The 25,730-nt window shown below is 40.3% G+C and overlaps 1 protein-coding gene across 4 annotated transcripts in view; it reads right to left on the reverse strand.

Moving 5' to 3' along the window:
• Window positions 1-997: 997 nt before the first annotated feature.
• The window catches only part of OSBPL2 (oxysterol binding protein like 2), a 69,903-nt gene continuing 45,170 nt past the window's right edge, over window positions 998-25,730 (reverse strand). For 3 of the 4 annotated variants that reach the window (XM_039346493.1, XM_039346494.1, XM_039346491.1), the window contains 9 exons: window positions 24,477-24,574; window positions 22,478-22,660; window positions 18,806-18,913; window positions 17,613-17,702; window positions 14,619-14,742; window positions 12,815-12,934; window positions 11,605-11,728; window positions 8,907-8,997; window positions 998-6,024 (listed from right to left, as the gene is read on the reverse strand). In XM_039346493.1, coding sequence (XP_039202427.1) covers window positions 5,922-6,024; window positions 8,907-8,997; window positions 11,605-11,728; window positions 12,815-12,934; window positions 14,619-14,742; window positions 17,613-17,702; window positions 18,806-18,913; window positions 22,478-22,660; window positions 24,477-24,574 — 1,041 coding nt within the window. In that variant the 3' untranslated portion in view covers window positions 998-5,921. The remainder of the gene's footprint in view (window positions 6,025-8,906; window positions 8,998-11,604; window positions 11,729-12,814; window positions 12,935-14,618; window positions 14,743-17,612; window positions 17,703-18,805; window positions 18,914-22,477; window positions 22,661-24,476; window positions 24,575-25,730) is intronic. The other variant, XM_039346492.1, reaches the window with a different exon arrangement.

Below are 25,730 nucleotides of genomic sequence, written 5' to 3' on the forward strand. Positions count from 1 at the left end.
CGCTGAGGAGTTTTGCAAGCTTGATTTCACTCCTAGGGCAGCTAGAGAGGGAAAGCTCGAACAATGCACCCCCGGATTAAGAGACTCAAAGTACTTGAAACTCGCCATAGCCTTTAATCCTAAATTGAAAAGCCAGAGTTTGCTATCAAGAGGGGAATGCAAAAAACCAAGGGAGCTGAATATGTTGAGAAAAAGATGTTTTGGTTGACAAGAATTTTTTTATTGGGGGGGGGGCAGGAGAGAGTATTATTTTTCCGGTCTGTTTGCTGGAAAAGGTAACAATGTAGGTGGCCCTTGACTTACAATCACAACTGAGCCAAAAATTTCCGTTGCTAAGTGAGACAAGTGAATTTTGCCCAGTTCACTATCATTCTTGCCACAGTTGTTAAGTGAATCACCGCAGTTGTTCAGTTAGTAACACGGTTGTAAAGTGACACTGGCTTCCCCATTGACTTTGCTTGTCAGAAAGTCACAAAAGGGGATCACATGACCCCAGGACACTGCAACCGTCATGAGTCAGTTAACAAGCAGCTAAATTTTGATCATGGGGATGCTGCAAGAGTAATAAGTGTGGAAAATAGCCATGTTCCTTTTTTTCAGTGCTGTTGTAACTTCTGCCACTAAACAAACTGTTGTTGAGGACTACTTGCAGATCTGTGTTCACACATGCTTAAACCCAGGCTGAAGAAAACTCCCTCCTTAACTGTTCATACAATCTGAGACATGTTGCAAAACATCCTTATTTGGTTGCCTAAGTTGCCTCCTTCCTTAAAATTCTTGACTTGCAAGGATTTGGGTTTCTCCCTCGATGGAGTATCCTGGGATAGGATTTCATGGTTACCGCTTATTGTGTTAGTTGTTACTCTCAAGGGGAAACCAGACAGAATCGAAGCGGGTATAATAAACCCGGGTCAGCGGATTCGAGGATGACCCGCTAGGAGAGCAGCTGATGCACCCATTTGCTGCAAGCGACAAAGCAAGGACCAAAACCTCGGGGTCTTCTCCAAAACAGCCTTTATTTGCATTGACACTTTTTTTTAACATTTATGTCCACAAACCTGTACAGACTTCTCTAAAAAGGTAAATATGAATTTATAATAGTTAATATAGATGAGTATTGACAGTCGTTAAATATTATAAAAATAAATCCATTTCACGAAAGCCTTTGATTTTTAATATCCTCCGACATATTCATGTAACATGGATAAGGCAAAAAACCACAGCCAGGAAGCGCTCATGTCTGGGACAAGCCCCATGGGAACTTACCTAAAAATGCAGAAGAGCACCACAGGATGCTTCTCCGCAAGCCCACAGATCCCAAACAGGGCTTAGCCCAAGAAATTCCAGGTGGATTGTGCCATGTACTTTTCTTATTATTATTAACAGGGATTATTAAGGGCAAAATAAAGAACACAAAACAGGACAGCAGTAGCAGCAACAACAGTGGAGAATAGAACGGGGAAATTAGAGCTGGTAACTGAGGCGTGTGCTTCCCCCCCCACATGCTATAAAGATCATAAAAATTATTTTTGTTAGAACCTTTTGCTTTATAGGTATTTAAATATTGCTTTACTTTACAATTAAACCCAAACCACTTAAGAATTTTAAAGAGGCAACATTACAGTAGATCATTAAGTGAGGAATTAAAAACACGACATAAAGAGAACGGCCACATTTGCAACATTAAAATACACGGAATACAACAAACATAGAAAAACTGAAGAACCACACAGGCACCTGAACTATTGGGATTATTACAATAATGTCTTTTTCAGGATTACAGGCTACCTGAGTGTCAACAGTTAGTAATCCGAAGCTTCTAAATTTTGGGTAAGCACTCTTGAGAATCAAAGAAAAACTTTCAGAAACTAATTCTAGATGGTACTGATTCACATATTTGTATACAGTATTAATTTGCTAAAATAGATCTCTTATGCTTTAAAATTTATATTTATGAAGCTTTTTGTCTAAGATCCTACTTTGAGGACCTAGGATTTTTAATGATGCCGAAGAGAAAGCGCTCATGTATTGTTCCACCCAAAACTATGCAAGGTGCAGTAGTAATAAACTTAAATTATGTTTATCAAACTCCTCAAAAAGGGCTGTTTCCACCCTTTTCTCTTTACATGTAAAGGCTAACAGTGTAAATCAAATCATTATTAAGCAGGAATTTATACCTTTCGTTCTTTTTTTTTGGAAAAAAAAAACACCCTATACCAGTGGTGGCAAACCTTTTAGAGACCGAGTGCCCAAACTGCAACCCAAAACCCACTTATGCATCGCCGGGTGCCGGGTGGGCGTGGCCACCGAGCTGTCGGCTCGTGCTCACTCAGTGTCCGCTCCGACTTGTGCTCGCTCTCTCACTATCTGCAGCAAATGCTGCTTCCGCTGAAAGTTGCTCCTTTTATAGCCTCTTGCTTATTCCCAGACTGTGCGTGTGCGGAGAGCTGCGCATGCGCGGAGAGAACAGCTCGGCCCAGCAATGGCTCGTGTGCCACCAGAGACGGCTCCGTGTGCCGCCTGTGGCACGCGTGCCATAGATTCGCCACCATGGCCCTATACTGTCCAGTTAACGTCCTCTTGTCAGAGAATTTAATGAATTAGTAGTGTTCCATTGATCAAGCATCTTGTTGAAGTGATCGAAAAATAATGCTCATCTGCAGGTTGCGTTGAGGACGAGAGCGAAGACTAGCAAAGTGGACATGTTAACGTTTCCGGTGGGATTTATTTCGGAATAGGAAGTTTCATCTTCATTTCCATAGCCTGCTGCTGTCTTGCTATTTTAGAAATGGACTAGTGTGAGTCTTTGTGGTTACTTCTTGTTACGATAAGACTGCTTTTATTGTGAAGTCAACCTAATAGCACAGCAAGAAAAGCTATTAATCCACCGTGTTTTATTTACTCCAGTGTCGCAATATAGCATAAGGCATGTGGGTATGGAATTCTTCCCGATGCTGTAGAGTAAGGGGAAAACACGACTATCTGCAAATTAAAAGTTTTGGGTGTCGACCCATAGTCCTGGAGTCAAGCTAATGTATGCACGAGCCTTAATTCAAAACAAGGTACCAAGGTAAACACAATGGAAATAAGCAGCCAATAACTATTTTTTCCACATAAAAAAATATCTGCTTTAAGTTAATACCTATCTTAATATTTAACATGATTATTTCTTTATTTTAAAAGTGCTTCCCCCCCCCCCATGGAATTGTCAAATGTAAGGCAGTGCTTAGGTTGTGAAGCTGGTGCTTATAATAAGTGCAGGTAAAAATGTAAACAAACTAAATGACTATCTTTTTCATAAGGAAAGAAACCCAATAATATAATTAAAGCTTTTAAGATCATCAAACTTTAGTGTGCGCTTTAATTCTAATCTGTTCTGAAGCATTATATTTAGTATAGTACCCTGGTTAGAAAGGAAATATACATATACAGTATGTGGGAGAATGGACTTGCAGCTTAAGAATTATTTTCCAGTACAATTAATCATATTCAGAGAAACAAATTAGCTAAGTTAATAGCCTCCCACTAATTTCTACTGGACAGCAGAGTTTCTGCAGTCTTAATTTCACACTATTTTTGAAATGCAAGGCTCAGCCGGTCACCAAATCATGAACATATAGTACAGTATATGCCTCAGTTGGTATAAAAGATAAGTCATGAAGCCTTAATGTAAATGTATTTTCAATAGAGAGTGATTATACAAAAGATGAAATGAAAAATATTCACCCTTCCTTTAAAACCAGTTTTAGTTTCAATTTAAAAGATTGCATTTTCCTCCAGCAGCAAATTGGAATTTAGAAAAATCCCTTGCCATTTCTTAAAAAAAAGTCCAACTGTTTAAAAAAAATTAATGTGATTCCTTCAAAATATTAATGCAACCCACCTGTATTTGACTCCCTGCTTAAATTAAGCATACAGACACCTGGCTTAACCCTTTCCAAAACTTTTACTAATAAAAAGAGATAGCAACTTAACCAAGGGAGAAAAAGTGAGTTTCTATTGTCCCCTATTTTCACGTTTCTGGGGTTAGAACTTGAAATACTATATCATAACAGCTGATCTTTGTATAGCCTTACTGTTCAGATGCTAAATTCAGTGGATTATAAGAGCAATATAAACAGCCAATTCTGTAGTGGATGTATAGTGTAAAAACTACCGCTGGAACTAATATTCACTGTTCCTACCAAAAAACAGAAGGACCCAAGAATTTTTGGACTGGGATACATAATAGATAAATCAATCTATTAACAATAAAATACACACTGATCTGTGGGTAATGTATTACGAAGGAAAGGACATTATACAGCGAGACTACTATGATGCAAGTCATTTCAAGAGAGGGAGCACTGAAGCATTTTGAGGCCCTAATGCAGTAAATGAACATGAAGCTGCAATATGTAGCAAATTTAGATAACCAACAACGTAAAATTTATAGTTAACTAGTGCTTGTCCAAATCAATTCTCTTAAAAGAGTATTTTATTGCCTCAAGTATTTTCATGGTTTTTTTTTTTGCTTGAAATGTAATGAAAAATACTCAAATATTCCTGTATCATAGGCAAATCTTCATGGGACAATAATCCAATCTTTTAATCTTTTCATTGTCCCTTTTAGATTATTATGCTCTTGCTGGTTTACCATTTAAAACAGCAAGGTACGTTATCTCCAATTTGGCAGATAATAATCTAGTAAATATTAACTTATCTATAACACCCACACATATTGTCAATAACTTGTGTTAGAAATAAAAAAACACTCTTTTCCCTCTCAATTCAACAGCTCCAGAGTGACACAGTTTTGACATGTTTAAAACTGCAAAGCCTACACTTATTCTCAAGGAAATTCTACCAAGTGGAGATTCATTAAAAGCTTCCATTGTATCATTCAGCATTGGACAGATTAAGAAATTGCTGTTCAAAAACCTGTTATCAGTTGTGATGCAAGCAAGTGATTCAGAAAAAAAGCCCAAAATAAATATGAACTTTTGCAGATGTATTCGAGGCAAATTGAAAGGGGAAGAAGGATGCTCATGTTATGAAATCAATGGGAAAATCAGTCTCCTAAAGCAGAGCTGCAAACAAACACATTTCTGAACAAAGCAAGAAGTATGATTTCTTACATGATATTTACATGACATCCAAGTTCCTATAAATATCTCCAAAGCCATCTCGGTTTTTTTAAAACAAAATATTTTCAAAACTTCAAACACACAAAAATTGGCTGTTATCCACACTTACAAACCAGCCCAACCTACGATGGAGTAGTTCCTTTTTTAAAAATAAAATCACAGATGCCTCATTGAATCAATAAACCACAGTGCCCGAAGACTGAGGCAAAATGGAGAAACTGATCCTGAAAAATTAAGTCTACCTCTACTGTACGTTGTCAAATTTTTAAAAGTTAAGAGCGTTCAAAGATTCCTGTGAATTTTAGTCATGCTGGATTCTTGCTAGAAACTTTTTCAATAGGGCCAGCTGCATATCTCTTATGCTTAATGTATTTCTGTGGCCTCCAAGTTATGAATACTTCAAAGATATCTTTTATTGTACAATTTTATTTTCAAAAAAAAAGTACCTATCTTTTTTTTTTAAGAAAGGAGCTATTTTCCCACCGGTTTTAGTGCGTTAATCCTGGACAAAAAAAATAAAATGAAATAAAATATGAAATGATAAATTGAAGGAAGCTAACAAAAACATGCAAGCATCTTTCCCCATTACATAATTTCATATTGCAGCTTCAGGAAAATGAGTAACAGCACTTCAGTATTTTGGCAAATGTACATGACAAAATCTTGATCAGTGATTGATGATTTTCATTGCTTTAGGAAAAATATATTATTTTCTTGTCATGACATAGCCCAAGAGCCGCTGGACTCACTTAAGTCTACCAATTCTGGGCAAAAGAGCAACTGCATTCAAGGCTTTCAATAGATATCCGGACAATCGAAGAAATTTCTATCAAAATATCCTCCCGAGTATAACCAGTCAGCAGTCCCAGTATATGGATTAGTGCCTTGGTAAAACCATCTGTTTGGGGGGGGGGGAAACAAAGGTAAAAGAAAGGTAGTTAAATTCAGGAAAATTCAGTCCTCAACTTATGAAGACAATTGACCCCAACATTTCTATTGCTAAGCAAGACAGTTAAGTGAGTTTTGCCTCTTTTTTTGCCACAATTAAGTGAATCACTGCAGTTGTTAAATGAATCATGTGGCCATTAAACAAATCTGGCTTTCCTCATTGACTTTGCTTGTCGGACGTCAGCGGGGAAGGTTACAAAACATGATAATATCCAACATACCTTCCTCCTCCAATTTTCCCCACAACAACCTGTGAGGTAGGCTGGGCTGAGAGTGTCACCCAGCCAGCTTTCATGTCTAAGGCGGGATTAGAACTCACAGTCTGCTGGTGATTGGCCCAAAGGCACTCAGCCAGCTTTCCTGCCTAAGGCGGGATTAGAACTCAGTCTGCTGGTGATTGGCCCAAAGGCACCCAGCTGGCTTTCCTGCCTAAGGCAGGATTAGAACTCACAGTCTGCTGGTGATTGGCCCAAAGGCACCCAGCCGGCTTTCCTGCCTAAGGCGGGATTAGAACTCACAGTCTGCTGGTGATTGGCCCAAAGGCACCCAGCCGGCTTTCCTGCCTAAGGTGGGATTAGAACTCACAGTCTCCTGACGATTAGCCCACAGTCACCCAGCTGGCTTTCAGGGCTGAGGCGGGATTTGAACTTGAATGGTTTTTAATGTTTATTTACTTTAAAGTTTAGTTTTAACTTTTCTGCATTTTCTTTAATAACTCCCTGAAGAATGGCCAAAATGCCAGAGGAGAATAACCATCCTCCTCGACAGGTAAATGAGATCCAGGGAACTATAGACTGTCAGATTGATAACAATATTAAGGAAGATTCTAAAGCATGAAGTACTCAGCCTGAAAGCAACTTAGAAGCAGTTATGAATTCAAGGCTGTAGGGACAAGATTCAGTCCTTCACATTTTTTTAATGAGCCCCTCCGAGGAAGGTATGAAGAGAATGCTTTCCAAATTTGAATACAAAACAAAATTGGGTAGGACAGGGATCCTGAGAGACCGAAATCCAAAGTGGTCCTGAAAGGTTAAAAAATTGGGCTGAAAATACGGAACGATATTTAGCAGCGCAGATGTGAAATTCTTCGGTGGGAAATTAAATTAAATGCAGGATGTGGGAGACTTTAGCTTGGCAACGGTAGTGGCAAAAAGCTTTATCTTGGTAATTGATTGCAAAATGTGTTCAGGCTAGCCATGCGATGTGGCTGTAAAAAGACAAATGCAATTTCCCTCAAACATAGTTTATAAATTATGGGAAGTAACTGTTCTGTTTTACACTTCTATCGATCACATCTCAACTCAAGTACTATGTTCAGCTCCAAGGCTTTTGGGGAAAATCCAGAGAGGAAGATTTAGGAAGGGCAATGAGAATTATTAAGGGACTAGAAATTTCACCTTACCAAAAGAAGACTGGGTTGAGTGAGGAGAGAAATGATTGCTTTTTTTTTTTTTAAGTATTTAAAAAGTGTCAAAGAAATGACCAGAGGCACAGGCGAGAAGAAGGAATAATAATTGGAATAATTAACAATAAAAGAAGGAATAAGCAGTCTGTGTTGCCTATTTGCCTCTTTAATCTTTAGAAGGGAAGATTTCTAGCTCCGGGTTGAACTGCTCCTGGTGCTCTCCGAGCTTGGTTGTTTTCTTGCAGATATTTCAGTACCCAACTAGTATATAAACAGAAAGGAAATCCCACTCTCTTCTAGCACTGAAAATGTTATCTAGTTGGGTAATGAAACGTATACAGAAAACAGCCAAATTTAGAGAGCACCAAGGACCCCATTCTTTAATCTTCATTTTGCACATTCTTCCTATTGTAAAACAAAAATTTAAGTTCACACACACAGAGAGAGGGGGGGGGAAGAGAGAGGGAGAGGAAAGAGAGGTAGGGAGAAAGAAAAAGAGAGAGAGGGAGAGGAGAGAGAAAGAAAGAGGGAGGAAAGAGAGAGAGAGAGGAAAGAGAGAAAGGGGAGAAAGGGAGAGGGAAGAGAGGGAGGGAGGGAGAGAGAGAAAGGGAGAGGGAGAGAGGAAAGAAAGAGAGAGAGGAAAGAGAAAGAGGGGGAGAAAGAAGAGGAATGAGGGAGGGAGGGAGAGGGAGAGGAGGAGAGAGAGAGGTAGGGAGAAAGAAAAAGAGAGAGGGAGAGGAAAGAGAGAGGGAGGAAAGAAAGAGGAAAGAGAGAAAGAGGGAGAGAGGGAGAGGGGAGGGAGGGAGAGAGAAAGAGAGGGAGAGGAGAGAAAGGGAGAGGGAGAGAGGAAAGAGAAAGCGAGAGAGAGAGAGAGGAAAGAGAAAGAGAGGGGGAGAGAGAAGAGGAAAGAGAGGAAGGGAGGGAGAGGGGGAGAGAGAGGGGGGGGGGAGAGAGAGATGCAAAACAATCGAGGAAATCAAATTTTACTTTATACAGCACATCATTCCTGACTGGGTCCAAAAAAAGGCTGCCTATCTCCTAATGGAAACGCGTGAACTTTAAAACTGAAAACATAATTTTTTTTAAAAAAAAAAAACCACTTATGTAAGATGAGGAAGAAGATTGCCATGTGACGAGATTCTATATAGTTCCTGGATCCAATCTGGGTCGGTCACCCAGGACCAAAAGGTTCTGGTCAGAGAGAAGTTCCCCGAGGATGGACTCCAGAACGAGTCCGAAAGCCTTGGAAGACTAAACCTCTGGTCCTGGTGACTGACCCAGATTGGATCCTGCAACGTTATCCTGACCTGGGGTATTTCCCTGCATTCATATATATATATATATATATATATATATATATATATATTATCTACTGCAGGCACCGAAAGTGATCAGCACCCTTCCCTATTTCCAGGGCAGTGAATTACCTTGTCCTCCAGTCAATTTCCTCTTTTGCACGATCCTTTCGAGCATCTCTTTGCTTTTCTTCTAGCCTCTCTTTTTCTTTGCTTGCCAGATCTAACAGATATTTCAAGATATTTTTTTTTTAACGAAAAAGGCAAAAAAAAAAAAAAAAAGGTAGAGGAAGACATTAAAAAGTACAAAAAAAAAGTATATTTGTATACTCTTTCTAATCATTATCCTGAACCTTCAGCTGTCCACTGATATTCAAGCCCGAGTTCTGACAAAATACTCAAGAGAAATAAAATCTGCAATTACGGTATATAAATTATATATAAAGAACGGTTGCTGGAATTAGTTACGTCTAGTTTAGTTGGAAAGAAGGACCAGGGGGGGACATGATAGCAGTGTTCCAATATCTCAGAGACTGCCCCAAAGAAGAGGGAGTCAAGCTATTCTCCAAAGTGCCTGAAGGCAGGACAAGAAGCAACGGATGAAAACTAATCAAGGAGAGAAGCAACCTAGAACCAAGGAGAAACTTCCTGACAGTGAGAACAATTAATCAGTGGAACGACTTGCCTCCAGAAGTTGTGGATGCTCCATTTGTCTGAAATGGCACAGGGCTTCCTGCTTGAGCAGGGATTGGACTAGAAGACCTCCAAGGTATGTGCAAAAGATCCATTTAACTTGAGGTATCTGAGAAGCTGTCTCTTCCCAATGGGACTAGCCCAGGGGTGGGCAACCTTGGCTCTTTTATGACTCGTGGACTTCAACTCCCAGATTTCCTGAGCCAGCCACGCTGAGGAGAAAGGGAGAGGTTCCAAGCTGAGCCATGCTGGCTCAGGAATTCTGGGAGTTGAAGTCCACGAGTCATAAAAGAGCCAAGGTTGCCTACCCCTGGACTAGCCCATCCCACGGAAGAGGTCTGCTACGGATCCTGTTTGCTAAGGAATTCAAATGGGCGGAGCCAAGGAGAAGAGTCCTTTTTGCTGTGGCTCCATCCCTGTGGAACACTCTACCACTGAAGGTGAGAACTTGGCCTTGGGGAAGGATATTAAAACTTGGTTGGCTTGAGGCCTTGGGGATGGGTATATACTGCTGGAGGTAGCTGACAGGGTAAGAAGACCTCATCCCTGTGCCATCTCTCTCTTAGTCTTCATGTTTTGTATAGTTTAAAAATGTTTTATTTACATAGTTTTAATGTTTTATTGTTTTATAATCTGTTAGCCACCCAGAGTCACATTATAGGGGGGATGGTTGGCATAAAAATATAATAAATAAATAATAGCCATTAAACCAGTGGTTCTCAACCTGTGGGTTGGGACCCCATTTGGGGTCGAACGACCATTTCATGGGGGTCACCAAACAAGGCTGTCCACCATTTTTTCCCCCTTTTCTTTGGCCACGCCCCTGGCACCCAGTGATGTATAAGTGGTTGGGAGTCACCGCAACATGGGGAACTGTATTATGGGGTCGCGGCATTAGAAAGGTTGAGAACCACTGCATTAAACTTTCCCATTTATGAAAACATCCCCACAAAGATAAGCTTCAAAACCATTAAAGAAGGAATTTGTTAGAGCAGATTAAAACAGAACACTCTGCACTCAATTGACAGATAACACTGGCAGAAAAAGGCTGACCTCAAGATAGGCAAGGCTTTGGTCTATCTCTATCCCGTTATTTTTATCAATGAGAGTTTTAATTATTAAGAGTTCGTACCTGGAACCTTAAAAAGGATTATACAATTTGTATATGAGAATTATAACAGAATAACAGAGTTGGAAGGGACCTTGGAGGTCTTCTAGTCCAACCCCCTGGTCAGGCAGGAGACCCTATACCATTCCACACAAATGGTTGTCCAATCTCCTCTTGAAAGCCTCTGGTGTTAAGAGCATCCACAACTTCTGAAGGCAAAGCCATTCCACTGATTAATTGTTCTCACTGTCAAGAAATTTCTCATTATTTCTAGTCTGGTTTTCTCCTTGATTAGCTCCCATCCACTGCTTCTTGTCCTGCCTTCAGGTGCTTTGCAATTTATACTGTTTTTCTAAATATCTAGAACATGTTTCTACCATTTACCCTTCAGTAAATTCCCTTGTCCTAAAATAGGTTCACAACTTCTACCAGACTCAGTGCATGCCAGGACTGCCCTTCAAACAGTAGTATCTTCAAACAGTACTGTGTTTCCCTAAAAATAAAACCCAACTGGAAAATAAGCCCTAGCATGATTTTTCAGTACGCTCATAATAGAAGCCCCACCCCCAAAATAAGCCTCAGTTAAGACGGGTGTATTTAGTATCGCATTTCCCTGAAAATAAGACCTAACAGGAAAATAAACCCCAATGTGTCTTTTGGAGCAAAAATTAATATAAGACCCGGTCTTATTTTTGGGCAAACTGGTAAATACTATGGCCATGACACCAACTACATTTGATGTGATTAGCCTCAAGTACAGTTCATATGATTCTCCTCCATCCATAAATGCATTTTTTTTTCATCTGTCACATTAAAAATTGTAATTTTATAACAAGGTCTACTGGTTTAGAGAGTGTACTCAACACTACGGGGGCATCAGGATGGACCCTTCAAATTCAAAGGGTCAAACCACCCTTGGAATACACAGAAGAGAATAAGATATAAGGGCATCAACTCGGTAAGAAAAACATAGCTTTGCTTGAGGTTTCTAATCTGTGAGGGCAATGCCCGCCTGCATATTACACGTACCTATCTCTCCATTTTCCATATGCCTTATGTCTGGTCTTAACCGACAGTCAGTAGGAGCCAATATATCTTCCATGCCCTTCTCCAATTCATTAAGAGTGACAGCAAAACTGGTGAAATTGTACATCTGAAAGCAGAAACAGGAATGTAAACACACAGCATGTAGTATATGTCATCTTCCTCTCTAAGAGCCCTGAGGGAGTTGGATGGCCATATACAGTTTCTTAATAAATAAATATTAACTATGCACATTTATTATTTGTTAATACATAGGATAAAAATATTGCGCTCACTGAATTTATGACATGTATTTTACGAGGATCTGGGATTGCATCATTTTTGTTTACTGGATTACAATCTGGTATCCCTACTGGGTGGTTAGACTTAATTACAAATACATGAATTTATCAACCTGTCAGCTTAACCTATCAACCTACTAACAACGTGGCAGTTAATAAAGATAGTCCCTTGTCTCCCTCAATCTTTAAATTGGTTTCTTCTGTTACATCATCTTTAAATTAATAAAGGCATAGCGGCCCTCAGCACTGCATATAAATTGTTCTAATATGCCAATGTTGTTATTATGGCTTTTCTTGATAACTATATAATTGTATGTTCAAACGACACAGCAATATTTTACATTCTGATTGTGCTATGAATTGCAGGAAGTTTAATTTGTTGCCTTTTCCATCTACTACAGGCATGTCAAACTGCCGGCCCGTGGGCCGGATGCATCATGACGAAACCGCGCCCACCCCATTGCCGGCAATGGGGAAAAAGTCGTGATACGTCGTGCGACGTCACATGACGTCATGAGTTTGACATGCCTGATCTACTATATCCATATATTTGGAAGGAAGGACCATATTAGCGACAGATTGCCGTGGAGCAATTCACATATCTTGGTGAATGCTGAAAAGTGACCCTAACCCGATGACACAAAATCGAAATATCTATAGATTACTATGGAAGAGATTCAACTTAATATCAATTCCATCCGAGTTGCAAGACAACCCATGGCTACTAAGCAATTTTACAGTATCAGAATTAACACTTTTTCAAGTATTTTACAACTTCCGATCCTTTATTTTATTCACAGAATTTTAACATTCTAAAAGGAAACACATAAAAGATTTTTTTCTAATCTACTGATATGCTTTCGGTCAAGTACATAATATGTAAAAATCCACTTCCAATATTCAGAGCAGCTCACCTGTGATGAATTTGATGGCCTTGAGCTTATCCTCCAAAGTAGCTTACTACCAGGTATAACTTGCACAGTTTCTTGAATCTCTGGCATATCATCGGCTTCATCATTTTCAGGGTCCTCTCTCTTAAAATGAAATAATTAGGCATATTCAATCAAAAGAGCATCAAGGAACTTCTGAACTACTGTCAAGCCATACATGGCTTCCATTTAGGCACACTGCTTCCTGGTTTCTTAAACCAAAGGTTCTGGAGACCTTAAACAGCAAGCTATGATTTAAGGCAGAATGTTTCCAAACTTGGCAACTTTAAGACTTGTGGACTTCAACTCCCAGAATTCCTCAGCCAGCCATGTTGGCTGGGAAATTCTGAGAATTGAAGTCCACAAGTCTTAAAGTTGCTAAGTTTGGAGACCTCTGATTTAAGGGCTCCCAACTCTTTCCAACATTATCCAATATGGATATCCTTGGGGGAGGATTTTAAAAACCACAAAGCCAATTTAGAAAAGGACATGGGAAGAAGAATGGGGAAAGATGGAGCATCCAAGTTCATTTATGGTGCAATGAACTGTTGAAGCAACAACATGTAGGCTCAATCTCCTTCTTGTTCCCTGCAGCACGAAAACTTCATTAAATACTTCCATACCTCCATACGCCTTACATTAATCTTCTCAGGCTAAGCTATGTTATTCAAAACAGAAAAAAAAACCAGTAACTAATATTAACCATAGTTAAAGGGAGGAAAGTAAAAAGAAGCAAAGGATAGCTGGTTCACATCATTTTACTTCTCCGTATTTTTCTATCCTTAAAATCCATCTTTGCTTCAGCCATGCCATAGACCATGTCATTCATTGCCTCTTATTCATTAAAATTCCCTCTCTCCTCCTTGCCAATGTCTGCTCCTACTTTACTCTCACTCTCGTACTATTTATTACAATCCCCCACACTCACAAGGGTCAAAATTATCTCTTCTTTCAATTTCATCCCTTTGCCTGCTCATTTTATCAACAACTGTTCTAAAAGCCTCCCATTGCAATGAATTGCAGAAGGGAGAACAATGTATATCATTTCTTGCCTTTGGTAACATGGGCAGCATATAAGGTTAATAAATAAATAAGGATTTCCATATACAGGCAAACCTCAACTTACAACCAGTCACTTAGCAACCATTCAAAGTTACAATGGACCTCCCAGAGCTAATTACGACCCCCATTCGAAGTTGCAAGGTCAGCCCCCTTGCCCTGCAGTCAACATATTAGGTGCTTAGCAACCACCTGCATTTATGGCCATTTGTAGCGCCCCAAGTCACATGACCACAATTTATGACCGGGGTTTACTTCTGATTTCTGGCAAAGGAAAACCCATTGTGGACAATGGATTTGTTTAATGACTGCAACACTGGCTTTGTGACTGCTGCAAAAATAGTTGTAAAATTGGTACAGTCAATGACAACTTGCTTAATGTTTGGCATATTAACGACAATAATTCTGGGCTCCAATCGGGCCATAAATTAAGGACTAACTGTAATCCCTGATTGCCTTGAACACCACATTGAATAATCCCAGAACTTATCAAGGTAAAGATGATACCCTTATCGCAGGGTTAGACAATCTTGGCTCTTTTATGACTCATGGACTTCATGCTGGCTCAGGAATTCTAGGAATTGAAGTCCACAAGTCATAAAAGAGTCAAGGTTGCCTACCCCTGCCTTATCGTAACCTAAGCAACAATCATCCCATTTGCACTGTATCCTGTTTAGAAAACAATTTTCTTAAAAAGAAGTGCAAGCTCCTTTATTTTCATAAAACTTACCGGCTTTGGTTTCTTCTGATCGCCTCCTTTTCTCTCGTTCTTCTTGTAGTTTTCGTAAGAGTAAGGATCAACGCACCACAAGCATTCTGTCCATTTCCCATAGATCACTGAGAGTTTTTTCTTACTGTTTTTAAAAGATATTTTAGCTTACTCAGATTCTGTAAATTTCCAGCCTAATTAACTTCTGATAGAATCTAATTCAGCCCTAACAGCACAAATGAAATATGTATGAGTCTGAACATGGGCTTATGAGATTAACCTTTCTAATATGAAGGAATGTCACTCTAACTACCGATACTGTAATGTTATTTTTCTTTCCCACAATCAGATGATCTGGAATAGGAGTGGCAAAAAAAAAAAAACCCAAACCCAAGGTGACATGAAAAGTTATCATATCTGCCATTTGCTGGAAAGAACCTCAAAACATAGAACACAACTTCTAGCAGCTTTCAACATACTCTCACCTTAAGTTCACACTTTCCACAAATTACTTTTTTTTTTTTTTTTTTGCAAAACTATAGTTAATTATAAATGAGAAAAAGTAGTCAACTTATTTCCAAGGCAATAGAAATCTACAAATTAAATTAGGTGAGGAAAAGAATAGTTATAGAAAAATGGATGGGATGGGTGGGATTGACAAATTATAAGGCAATCATATTTACTTCATATTCCAGACTGCAAGAACCGCTAATAAAATTCACGGCTGAGATTCTGTTTTTTCTTATTATGCGTTGAGGTAGTCCTCAACATAAGACCACAACTGAGCCCCAAAATTTCCACTGCTAAGCAAGACAGCTGTTAAGTGAGTGTGGCCCCATTTTGTGACCTGTCTTGCCACAGCTGTTAAGTGAATCACTGCAGTTGTTAAGTTAGCACCGAGGCTGCTAAATGAATCCTGCTTCCCCCATTGACTTTGTCAGAAGGTCGCATAAAAAAAATAAAAATTAATCACATGACCCTGAGACACTGCAGCTGTCATAAATACGAGCCAGTTGCCAAGTATCTAAATTTGATCACCTGACCATGGGGATGGTGCAATGGTCGTAAGTGTGAAAAACGGTCGTAATTTTTTCAGACCACGGAAACTGACTGTTTTAGAAAAAAAATTCCTGGAAGCTCTGATCAAGAGGGGTGGGATTTCTGAATGTTGGATGACAAGCTCAGCACTTTTCCCCCGAGTGACCAAGAATGAAAGAATTCTCCAGTTCAGTCCCTTATGGAAAGCGCTTTTTCCCTATTAGTACTGCAGAGCTCATGCAAGTCTTCATGGCACCCAGTTTGAAAAACCCCAAACTCTAGAATAGTATAGATAGACCTCAACTTATGACTGGGCTTTCCTTCGGGCTATTTATGACCCAGATTCAAAGTTCCAACAGTCAGGGACCCTCTGGGGTCACATGACCGCACTTCAATTCTTCTGTAGGTTCTGAGGTTTTTGCTTGATTAAAAAATACAGGAAACCAGAAGTTGCCTTTAAGCTTTATGTTTTTATTCAGCTGAACAAAGACGGGCTCCTCTAAATGAGAGAAGCCCCGAATGACAAGAAATCCTTGTATTTATTCTTTCTGATTACATAAGCAATCCACCCAGCAAAGCTGACACACATAAGATAAAGATTTCGCCCAGTTAAGTCTGGCACACTGTAAATAAGAAGAGAGAAAGCCAAAGTAGCTAAAAATGTTCCCTTTTGGGTGTTTCCCTAAAGACATCGTACGTTCCTGAGTGGGTTAGGACAATGAGTGTTTTCCTTGCTGTCCTTCCATGACCCTACATCCATGACTCTGCAAGGGCCCAAAGACAACAGGGCCAACTGCACATATTCACAATTGATACTTCCTATGCTGTCCCCTAATTCCAGGTCAACACAATCACTCAGCAGCACAGTCCCATTTATGACTCTTGGCAGCGTCCCACGGTCATGTCACCACATTTTACGAGTTTTGCCGAAATCTGGCACAACTGCCCCATCGCAAACAAACGGGTCACTTAATGACTGAAGCATTCACTTAACAAACATTAAGCGTTTGCTTAATGACCACAAGAAAAGTTGCAGTATCATGTCAGTCACAGGACTGACCTGTTTTACTACCCGTCGTGATTTATAACTTTAATGGGCAGGCTTCTTTACAGTCGTATGTCAAGGACTACCTGTCACGAAACTCAGCTATTGGAGAAATATGAAAGATTTTATACACTGCTATTTCCTCAGAAATCGGTACAGACTTCTGTATGTTTCTTTTCTGTAGAGCAAATTGGAAAGTTTTTCCATATGGGAAGATAGTGTATAACCACTTAGATCAGGGGTGTCAGACTCAATTTCATTGAGGGCCGCATCAGCATTGCGGTTGCCCTTGGGGGGCTGGGTGGGTGTGGCCAGCTCTATATCGTTCACATCAAGGGTGCCTGTGGGGGCCTGGGCAGGAGTGGGACAGATCTGAGGGTCTCTGGCAGAAGGGGGTGGGACCAGGACAAGCGCCAAGGCATGGTCCATTTCTTCATTCCTCATAAAGGGTGACACTTCCCCAGCATGCACCCAGGGGGCGGGCCCGACGCAGTAGGGGCTGGTTTCTCGCTGTTTCTAGATGGCCTTCTGGAGCTAAGACTGAATGCATTTCAGCATAGATGGCCACCACAAAATTATACATTGGCTCCTATCCGGCCTGGGCCAGGGCCAAGGCAGCGGGGGCCGTTCCCTCACTGTTTCCAGGATGGCTTCGCGGGCCACATGAAACCATTTTGTGGGCCACATCCGGGCCCCGGGCCTTGTCTTTGACATGTCTGACTTAGATCAAGGGTCTTCAAACATGGCCCTTTTATGACTTGTGGACTTCAACTCCCAGAATTCCACAGCCAGTGTGCCTGGCTAAGGAATTCTGGGAGTTGAAGTCCACAAGTCATAAAAGGGCCAAGTTTGAAGACCCCTGACTTAGATCCATTCACCCCTCCAAGGTCCTTTCCAGCCCTATGATTCTATGATTCAGAGAGATCACTTACTTTTTGTCCTGAATGTAGCCCTCTATTCTGTGAAGCTCTTTACCAAACAGCCCACATGGTTTAAAGTTAAGAATACATTTATCTCCAGTACTATAAAAAGAAAAGAAAAGAAGTTGCAAAGCGCTAAGATCTCATAGCAAAAAAAAGCTTCTCCCCAGTCAGTATCTGCATCATATTACTTATTTATTTATTTATTTATTTATTTATTTATTTATTTTTGTATCCCGCTTTATTATTTTTACAAATAAACTCCAGGCAGCGAACATATCGAAACCCAGCTTATTTTCCCCACCACAACCAACCCTGTGAGACAGATCTGGGATGAGAGAGAACGTCTGGACCAAAATCACCCAGCTGGCTTTTGTGGTTAAGGCAGGACTAGAACTCCCAGTCTCCCAGTCTCTAGCCTGATGCCTCAACCATTAGACCAGGGGTAAGCAACCTTGGCTCTTTTATGACTCGTGGACTTCAACTCCCAGAATTCCTCAGCCTGGCTGAGGAATTCTGGGAGTTGAAGTCCACGAGTCATGAAAGAGCCAAGGTTGCCTACCCTTCCATTAGACCAAACTGGCTCTCTGTCTGTCTCTCTCACAATGTTGCTAATCACTGTGCTCTTGATTATCGCAACCACTCATGGGCAGTTTTACCACAGTTTGGGAGAAAGGGCCAGTTCTTCCAGGGAAGGGGGAGGGAGAAGACAAAAATATAACAACAGACATGTAGAAGTCCATCTTCACACCTAGATGGATGCTCAACGCTGTGCTCACTGAGAAAGGACAGAACTTAAATTGGTTTCTTTTTTAACATGATTTCGAACCCCATTGAATTTAAAAATCAATATTGTAGCCTGCACTAGAAACACTTTTTTATTGTAAAGTGTTTGCACTCAACTCCTAAACAATTTATTGGAGTTGAGAAGCTTAAAAATTTCTATAGGAAGGTTGCAGAAAAACTTCAGCAGTAAAAGAGATTTCTTACATATTCTGCCCCTGCGTTAGAGAGAAATATAATAATTCTTTAACGCAGGCTCATCTCTTCCCACGCAAACAGAAGAGAGATATTAAAATTCCACAGAAACAAATCTTTATCCTTCAAGCTGCTTCTGCCAACAGGCAGAACCAGATAGACACAACTTCACAGTGATATATATTACATTTGACAGAACACGAAATGTCACATAAATGAAAATGTACCTGTGATTTATAATTTCTACTGTTCCGTACTGTTCTATCCAAAGCTTGCCAATAATTACATTATGTACACAACAGGTAGGGTTACTCCAAGTGTAAGCTTCACGGTGTCTGTAAATGAAGAAAAGGTTGATCAGATGCTTAGAAAATAATAAAATAAAATAAAATAAAATAAATAAGAAAATAAGAGACAGAAAACCTGATTACAGGCAGTCCTTGACTTATAGCCATTGAATAATTTAGTGATCATTCAAAGTTACAACGGATAGAAAAAAGTGATTTATGACAATGTTTCACACTTATGACCATCCCCACGGTCACATGATCAAAATTCCAGTGCTTGGCAACTGGCATGTATTTACGATACTTGTGGTTTCCTGAGGCGATATGACCACCATTTCTAACCTTCCCAGCTGGCTTCTGACAAACAAAGTCAACGGGGGAAGCCAGATTAATTTAACAACCACATGATTCACTGAACAACTGCAGTATTTCGCTTAACAACTATGGCAGAAAAGGTCTCAAAAATGGGGCAAAACTCACTTAACAACTGCCTTGCTTAGCAACAGAAATTTGGGGCTCAACTGTAGTCATAAGTTGAGGACAACCTGTACTGTCCCAGATCTTGAAGTAATATAGTGATAAACTATAAGATTCACTTATAGACAAGAATCACTTGTTGAGAGGGATGGCTATACAAACTGATCAAATAAATATATAAGATTTCATTCTGTTTGGCATTTTGCTTTCTGGATGCAAATTTCTGTGGGTATTTTTTTTTGTTTACTTTATTAATCACAATTTTACTAGTGTAAAGTGCCTAGACTAACCAGACTGTCTCTAAATTTATGTAAATATGTTTATTAAATAAAACTGAAAACAAACTAGTTTTTAAAACCATAATACAAACATTAACCACAAAGCAACAATGAAGAAGATGAAACTAATAAATGTCACTTTAAAAATTTATTTTGTAGCTGATTGGAGGGAAGGGTACCATGTCAAAAGTTTTTGTTTTGTTGCTTAATAACCTGAAAAGATTGGTAGTAATTTGTAACAGTTTCACACAGTAGGCAGGTTGGGCTAAAGCAATAGTTAGAAAAAGGAGATTTCACTGTAGCTTCTAAACCAAACTCCTTACATTCCTAACAGCACCAACACCTTGAAATTTTTGAAACTTACTCAAGGTATGAACTCAGCAAACATAAAATCCTAGAACTGACAACATCCACTTAATGTTTGGCAAAATATTTTCTTGTTCTACCACAGATCAGCAGCTACATGAAACAAAGCCTAAATTGCATATTAAAATGTTTCATTCTTTCCTCATCCATCATTTATAACCCATATAAACCTTCAATCACAAATGTTCCTTCACTGGAGGAAAAAAACATATAAACAAATTAACAAAGAAAATGCCACTTTAAGAAGACAGGGCATTTTTTAAAAAAAAAAACAGTCAAATATTCTTTTACTATTATGAAGAGGGCCAATTCATTGAAATATGGTACTTTTTTCTGTCTCTTTTATTGTGCAATAATGGACGATACGCAGAATTAATATTGTCTTCCAAATTCACAATTGATGAACAAAACAGTAAATGGCTTAGATTGTATGCCTGCTAATATTTATAATATGACCAGCAACATATTTTTTATTTTTCCCCACTGGAATAAGTGCAATCTGGATCAGAAAATCTTTCCTCTCCGTGTAAATACCGTGTTTCCCCAAAAGTAAGGCCTACACCAAAAATAAGCCCTAGCTTGATTTTTGGGGTGGGCCTAATATAAGCCCTACCCCAAAAATAAGCCCTAGTTTTGGGGTGAGACACATAGCTGAAAATCAAGCTAGGGCAGGGGTGTGGAGTGGAGCTGCCCCATCCGCCCTGCACCCACTTACCTTGCAGCCAGGCCTCTCCTCGCCAGCCCACTTCTTCTTCTGAGGCCTCTTCTGCAGCCAGGCCTGCATTTCTCAGTCACAGGGCTTTCTGGAAGGCCTGTGCAGCCAAGAACCAAACTATGGATTGAATCCTTAACTCGGTTCTGCAAGAACTCAGCAGCCGAGCACCAAGCTAGGGATTGAATCCATAGCTCGGTACTCGGCTATTTAGGCCTTTTGGAAAGGCTTGACTGCAAAATGCAGGCCTGAATGCAGCTGCAGAAATTTAGCCACAGAAGAAGTGGACCGACTGGGTGGGGCTGTCGGTGCCGGAGGTGAGGTAAGGCCTACCCTGAAAATAAGATCTCATGTAAATTTTTACAGATCACATTTAATCTCTGTAAATTCTAGGATAACTATGTGTTTCATGAAGAGATGAATTTCCATTGGCTATGAATCTCATTGCTTTTAATTTGAAAGGATAATCCTGACTTTCTTTGGCATTAAAGAAAAATGCACGCATTGGAACAGCTTCACTGCTGTTTATACAGATTATACTTGCTTGCTGATGAACTTACTGACTAACACATTACTTTGCATGATCAGTAATCACTTTCATTCCTGTTCTCACTGATCATGCAAAGTAATCTGTTAGTCAGCAAGTTTATCAGTAAGCTCTATGAATTTATGCTCTATGACAGAGGTGAGGAATGATGGCCCCTTTATGACTTGTGGACCTCAACTCCCAGAATTCCTGAGCCAGCCATGCTGGCTCAGGAATTCTGGGAATTGAGATCCACAAGTCATAAAAGGGCCATCATTCCCCACCCCGTTCTATGACATGTTAAAGCAAGCATGACTACTAATATAGTTTCTCTCTCCCCCCCTTTCTCTCTCTCTCTCTCTCTCTCTCACACACACACACACACACACACACACAAACATACAGAGTTACAGCAGAACAAAGCCACCAAGTAAAACATTAGGTCAGGGGTCTTCAGACCTGGCCTTTTTATGACTTGTGGACTTCAACTCCCAGAATTCCTCAGCCAGGCAGTTTGAAGACCCCTGCATTAGGTACAGATACTCCTTGACTTATGACAGTAATGGGACCCACACATCCCAATCGTAAATTGTGATGGGAGCATAAACATCAGAAATTCAAATCCAGGTTGGAAATAGCCCCTCCAGTAGCTATATTGTAACTTTGAATTGTGGCTAAGTGACTGGTTCATAAATTGAGGATTACTTGTATTGATGACAGTGATGCAACTACAGAGTAAATAATTTAAACTTTCCTAAAAAAAATTATGCAAAGCCACAGAGCAGGTGTAATTATTACTATGTGGCTCTCACCCAGTCTTACAGCAATAATTAGATTTCATTTTAAATAGACTGGCATTTATCAGCTAAAAATTAATTGATTAGTACATATAAACTAATAGCAGCTATATAAAGCGTCATTCATCAACAGGATGCAGTGCACTGATAATGTTGTCTAGTATGGTAATGAAAAATTGGTAAGAGAACCACCAGCTTTAGAGAATACCAAAGAACCCACAGTTTATCCCTGAGCTACAAATATTCTCTTCTATCAATATTGATATTTTTGCACTATAATTTGTATTTGTGCTTAATACCATATTTTGGGCATCTGAGTTATAGAAACTTTGAGTTATAGAAACTTAAGACCTCATATGCAAACACAATCCAGAAAAAGATCAATACATGAAAATTCCTTGGTAGAGATAGCTATTAAAAGGAAATACCCAGACAAGAAAGAAGAGATATACTTACTTTATCAATTCCAATGTTATGATTCCCCGGGGTTCTGCTTCTACGCTCTTCCCCCAAAACTTCAATTTAGGATAAATTGAGCCATGAAAAACGAAGTCCTGGTTTAAGCCTTCAGAGTAAAATGCGCTGATAGGTGGATGATGACTGACTTGTTCAGAAATCAATCTAAAACCTAAATCATCCCTAGAAACAAGAAAAAGTGATCAACAGTATAAATCAGTTACTGAAAAGAAAAACTTCAAATTACTGTAATCAAACATTTGTCTATCTCTTGTAACAGCTTCCTTAACCTTCTTATTTGTTTCATTACTATATTGCCAAACTCAATTATAATTACTGCCTTTGCTGCACTGATGATGCTACCTAGTTTGGTAATGAAAAGTCTGCAAGAAAACAACCAAACTCAGAGAGCAAAAAGGACCCCACAGTTCAATCTTGAGCTACAAATATTCTAACAATAGAAATATTGTTGCACTGGGCAACTTCAATGCTCAAAAACAGAACAAGTGCTTCTTGGCTGTTGACATCCAGTTTGAGAATCCCAAAAAAACTCCAGGTTCATTCCGTTTCTGAAAATCTTGTTGTTGTTAATTGCGAAGTCGTGTCTGACTCATCACAACCCCATGGACAATGTTCCTCCAGGTCTTCCTGTTCTCTACCATCTTCTGGAGTCCATTTAAGTTCACGCCTACTGCTTCAGTGACTCCATCCAGTCACCTCATTCTCTGTCGTCCCCTTCTTCTATTGTCCTCAATCTTTCTCAGCATTAGGCTCTTCTCCAGGGAGTCCTTCCTTCTCATTAGGTGGTCAAAGTCCTTGCGTTTCAACTTTAGGATCTGGCTTTCTAAAGAGCAGTCAGGGTTGATCTCTTCTAGGACTGACCGGTTTGAACGCTTTGCAGTCCAAGGGACTCGCAGGAGTCTTCTCCAGCACCATAGTTAAAGGCCTCAATTCTTTGGTGCTCAGCCTTTCCTAAAAAAACTTTCACATCCATACATTGCAACTGGGAAAAACATGGCCTTGACTATACGTACTTTTGTTGGCACGGTAGTATTATTAAATACTACTGCATGGAAACGCTGAAGCAAAAATAACTCTGAAGTTCCAGATACCAGTTCATCGAATTAAACAATAATTTCCCCAGCCAACCCCCCCGCACTCTCACGTAGTCCAGGTAAGCAATTTCACGTTGTTATGGGAACCATCTGCTTCCTCTCCACACCTGCTGCAGTGTCCTTGAAAATGTTTCAGGCTCTCACGGTCTTCAGCAAAATCATAGAGGTTTCGTTTCTCCATCTAACCCATTCTAAAGCAACACCTCCCCCCCCTTAGGCTAATGGCAAGTTGAAATGAAGAGGCACATAGCTGCCAAAGTTTCATTCTTGACATTGGCTTTATGAAAGGCCGCTTGTTACCAGTCAAAGCTTGGAGGTAGGTTACTCTATCAAGTGGGGACCACCCTAGACAACACTTCCAATCCTCCCTGGTTTTCATCCTTTGTAGGTCATTTCCCTTTTGCTTCTTCAGGTTCAAAACTTTTTATTTCTAACCTGGTCTGCCATAGAAGCAGCAGAGTGAAATTTACACAATATTTACCTTCCATGATGTGGCCATTCCCAGCTAGAAATTCTACAAGGGACGATCTCGAAAGATCTGGAAGGCATTATGTTGCATAGGCATTAGCCTATGCCAGGGGTAGGCAACCTTGGCTCTTTTATGACTCGTGGACTTCAAGTCCCAGAATTCCTGAGCCAGCATGGCTCAGCTTGGAAACCTCTCCCTTTCCCCTCAGCATGGCTGGCTCAGGCATTCTGGGAGTTGAAGTCCACGAGTCATAAAAGAGCCAAGGTTCCCTACCCCTGGCCTATGCCATTTTAAAACAGTCAGGCATCTGGCTAGTACCTTTATTCACAAAATCCAAACTGAAAACATTCTTTTGGACCAGGAACCGGGGACATATAAGGCACATTCCCAAATGAAATTAAGACTGTAGCCTCACCTGATTAATTCGTATGTTTCTCCAAGGAGAGGGTTAAACGGTTTGCCTGTTCTCTCCCACTGAGCGGCGACAGCAGACACGGCGAAAGCAGCAACAGCCTGCAAGATGCATGATGGGTAAGAGTTTCTCCCACAAAACAGAAAATAACCCAACTTGCATTCTTAATTATTAATGAAAAACATAATGAAACAGTACTGTTGACTTTCAAATGCTGCTATCCAGATTCCCCCCACAATTTGGGAGTGACCGGCACACACTGAAAATATTAATAAACACACTGTGGGCACACTTAGTGCTAAGTGATGAGCGCATTCACAAAATGATTGCTGGGGGAAGAGCTCCTCCATTCATAAAAAGGCCGATTTAGGCAGATTCCAACTGTCACTTCCTCTAGAATAATGATCATGTCGCTTTTTTCAGTGCCACTGTAACTTCAGTCACTAAACAAATGGTTGTAAGTTGAGAACTACCTATATAGGCATTTCCCCCATTCAGATCCATAAACAGGACCCTGCGGGTTTTTTTCCAAATTCCCTATCCCAGCCTTAATGTGCCTCCATCATTTTTTTTTCTTTCCTTCTATATCAAAAATCCAAAGCAGTTATTTCGTTCAGAGAAACCCTGACCGCGTATAATTTAATTGCCCTTTCTGATACTTTTTCCCAGCTCTTAAATATTTAGTTCATGAGAAGCATTCTCATTACTGTTCCAAGTGTGGCTGCATGATCAATTAATTCTCTTCTAATGATCTCCAACATGGACTTTGCATTTTTGATAACAGCATCTCAGTGGGTCAACGGTTTTCTTGTGAGTGATACCACAGTGTGGGAGAATGACCTAGGGCAGTGGTTCTCAACCTTTTTAATGCCGCGACCCCCAACCGGTCGTAAGTCGAGGACTAAACCGGTCGTAAGTTGAGGACTAAACCGGTCGTAAGTCAAGGACTTTCCCTGCCCAGGAGCGCCACGCATGCGTGGTGCCGCCCCCTGCACCAGCTGAGGCGTAGCTGGCAAGCGGCAGAGACGGAGCAGGCCAACCAGCGGCTGGGCCACCAGCTGGCCCAGCCCAAGGGAGGTAAGGCACCCGCCGGAAAAGGGGGAAAAAATGGCGGACAGCCTTGCTTGGCGACCCCCGTGAAATGGTCGATCGACCCCAAATGGGGTCACGACCTATAGGTTGAGAACCGCTGACCTAGGGAATGATCAGATAAGAGGAGAGCCCACAGTTGCTTAACGGTCAGAGGAAAAAACTTGG

This window comes from Crotalus tigris, unplaced genomic scaffold, assembly GCF_016545835.1.
Source record: "Crotalus tigris isolate CLP2741 ecotype Arizona unplaced genomic scaffold, ASM1654583v1 scf7180000017999.2816498, whole genome shotgun sequence".
Taxonomy (NCBI): Eukaryota; Metazoa; Chordata; class Lepidosauria; order Squamata; family Viperidae; genus Crotalus; species Crotalus tigris.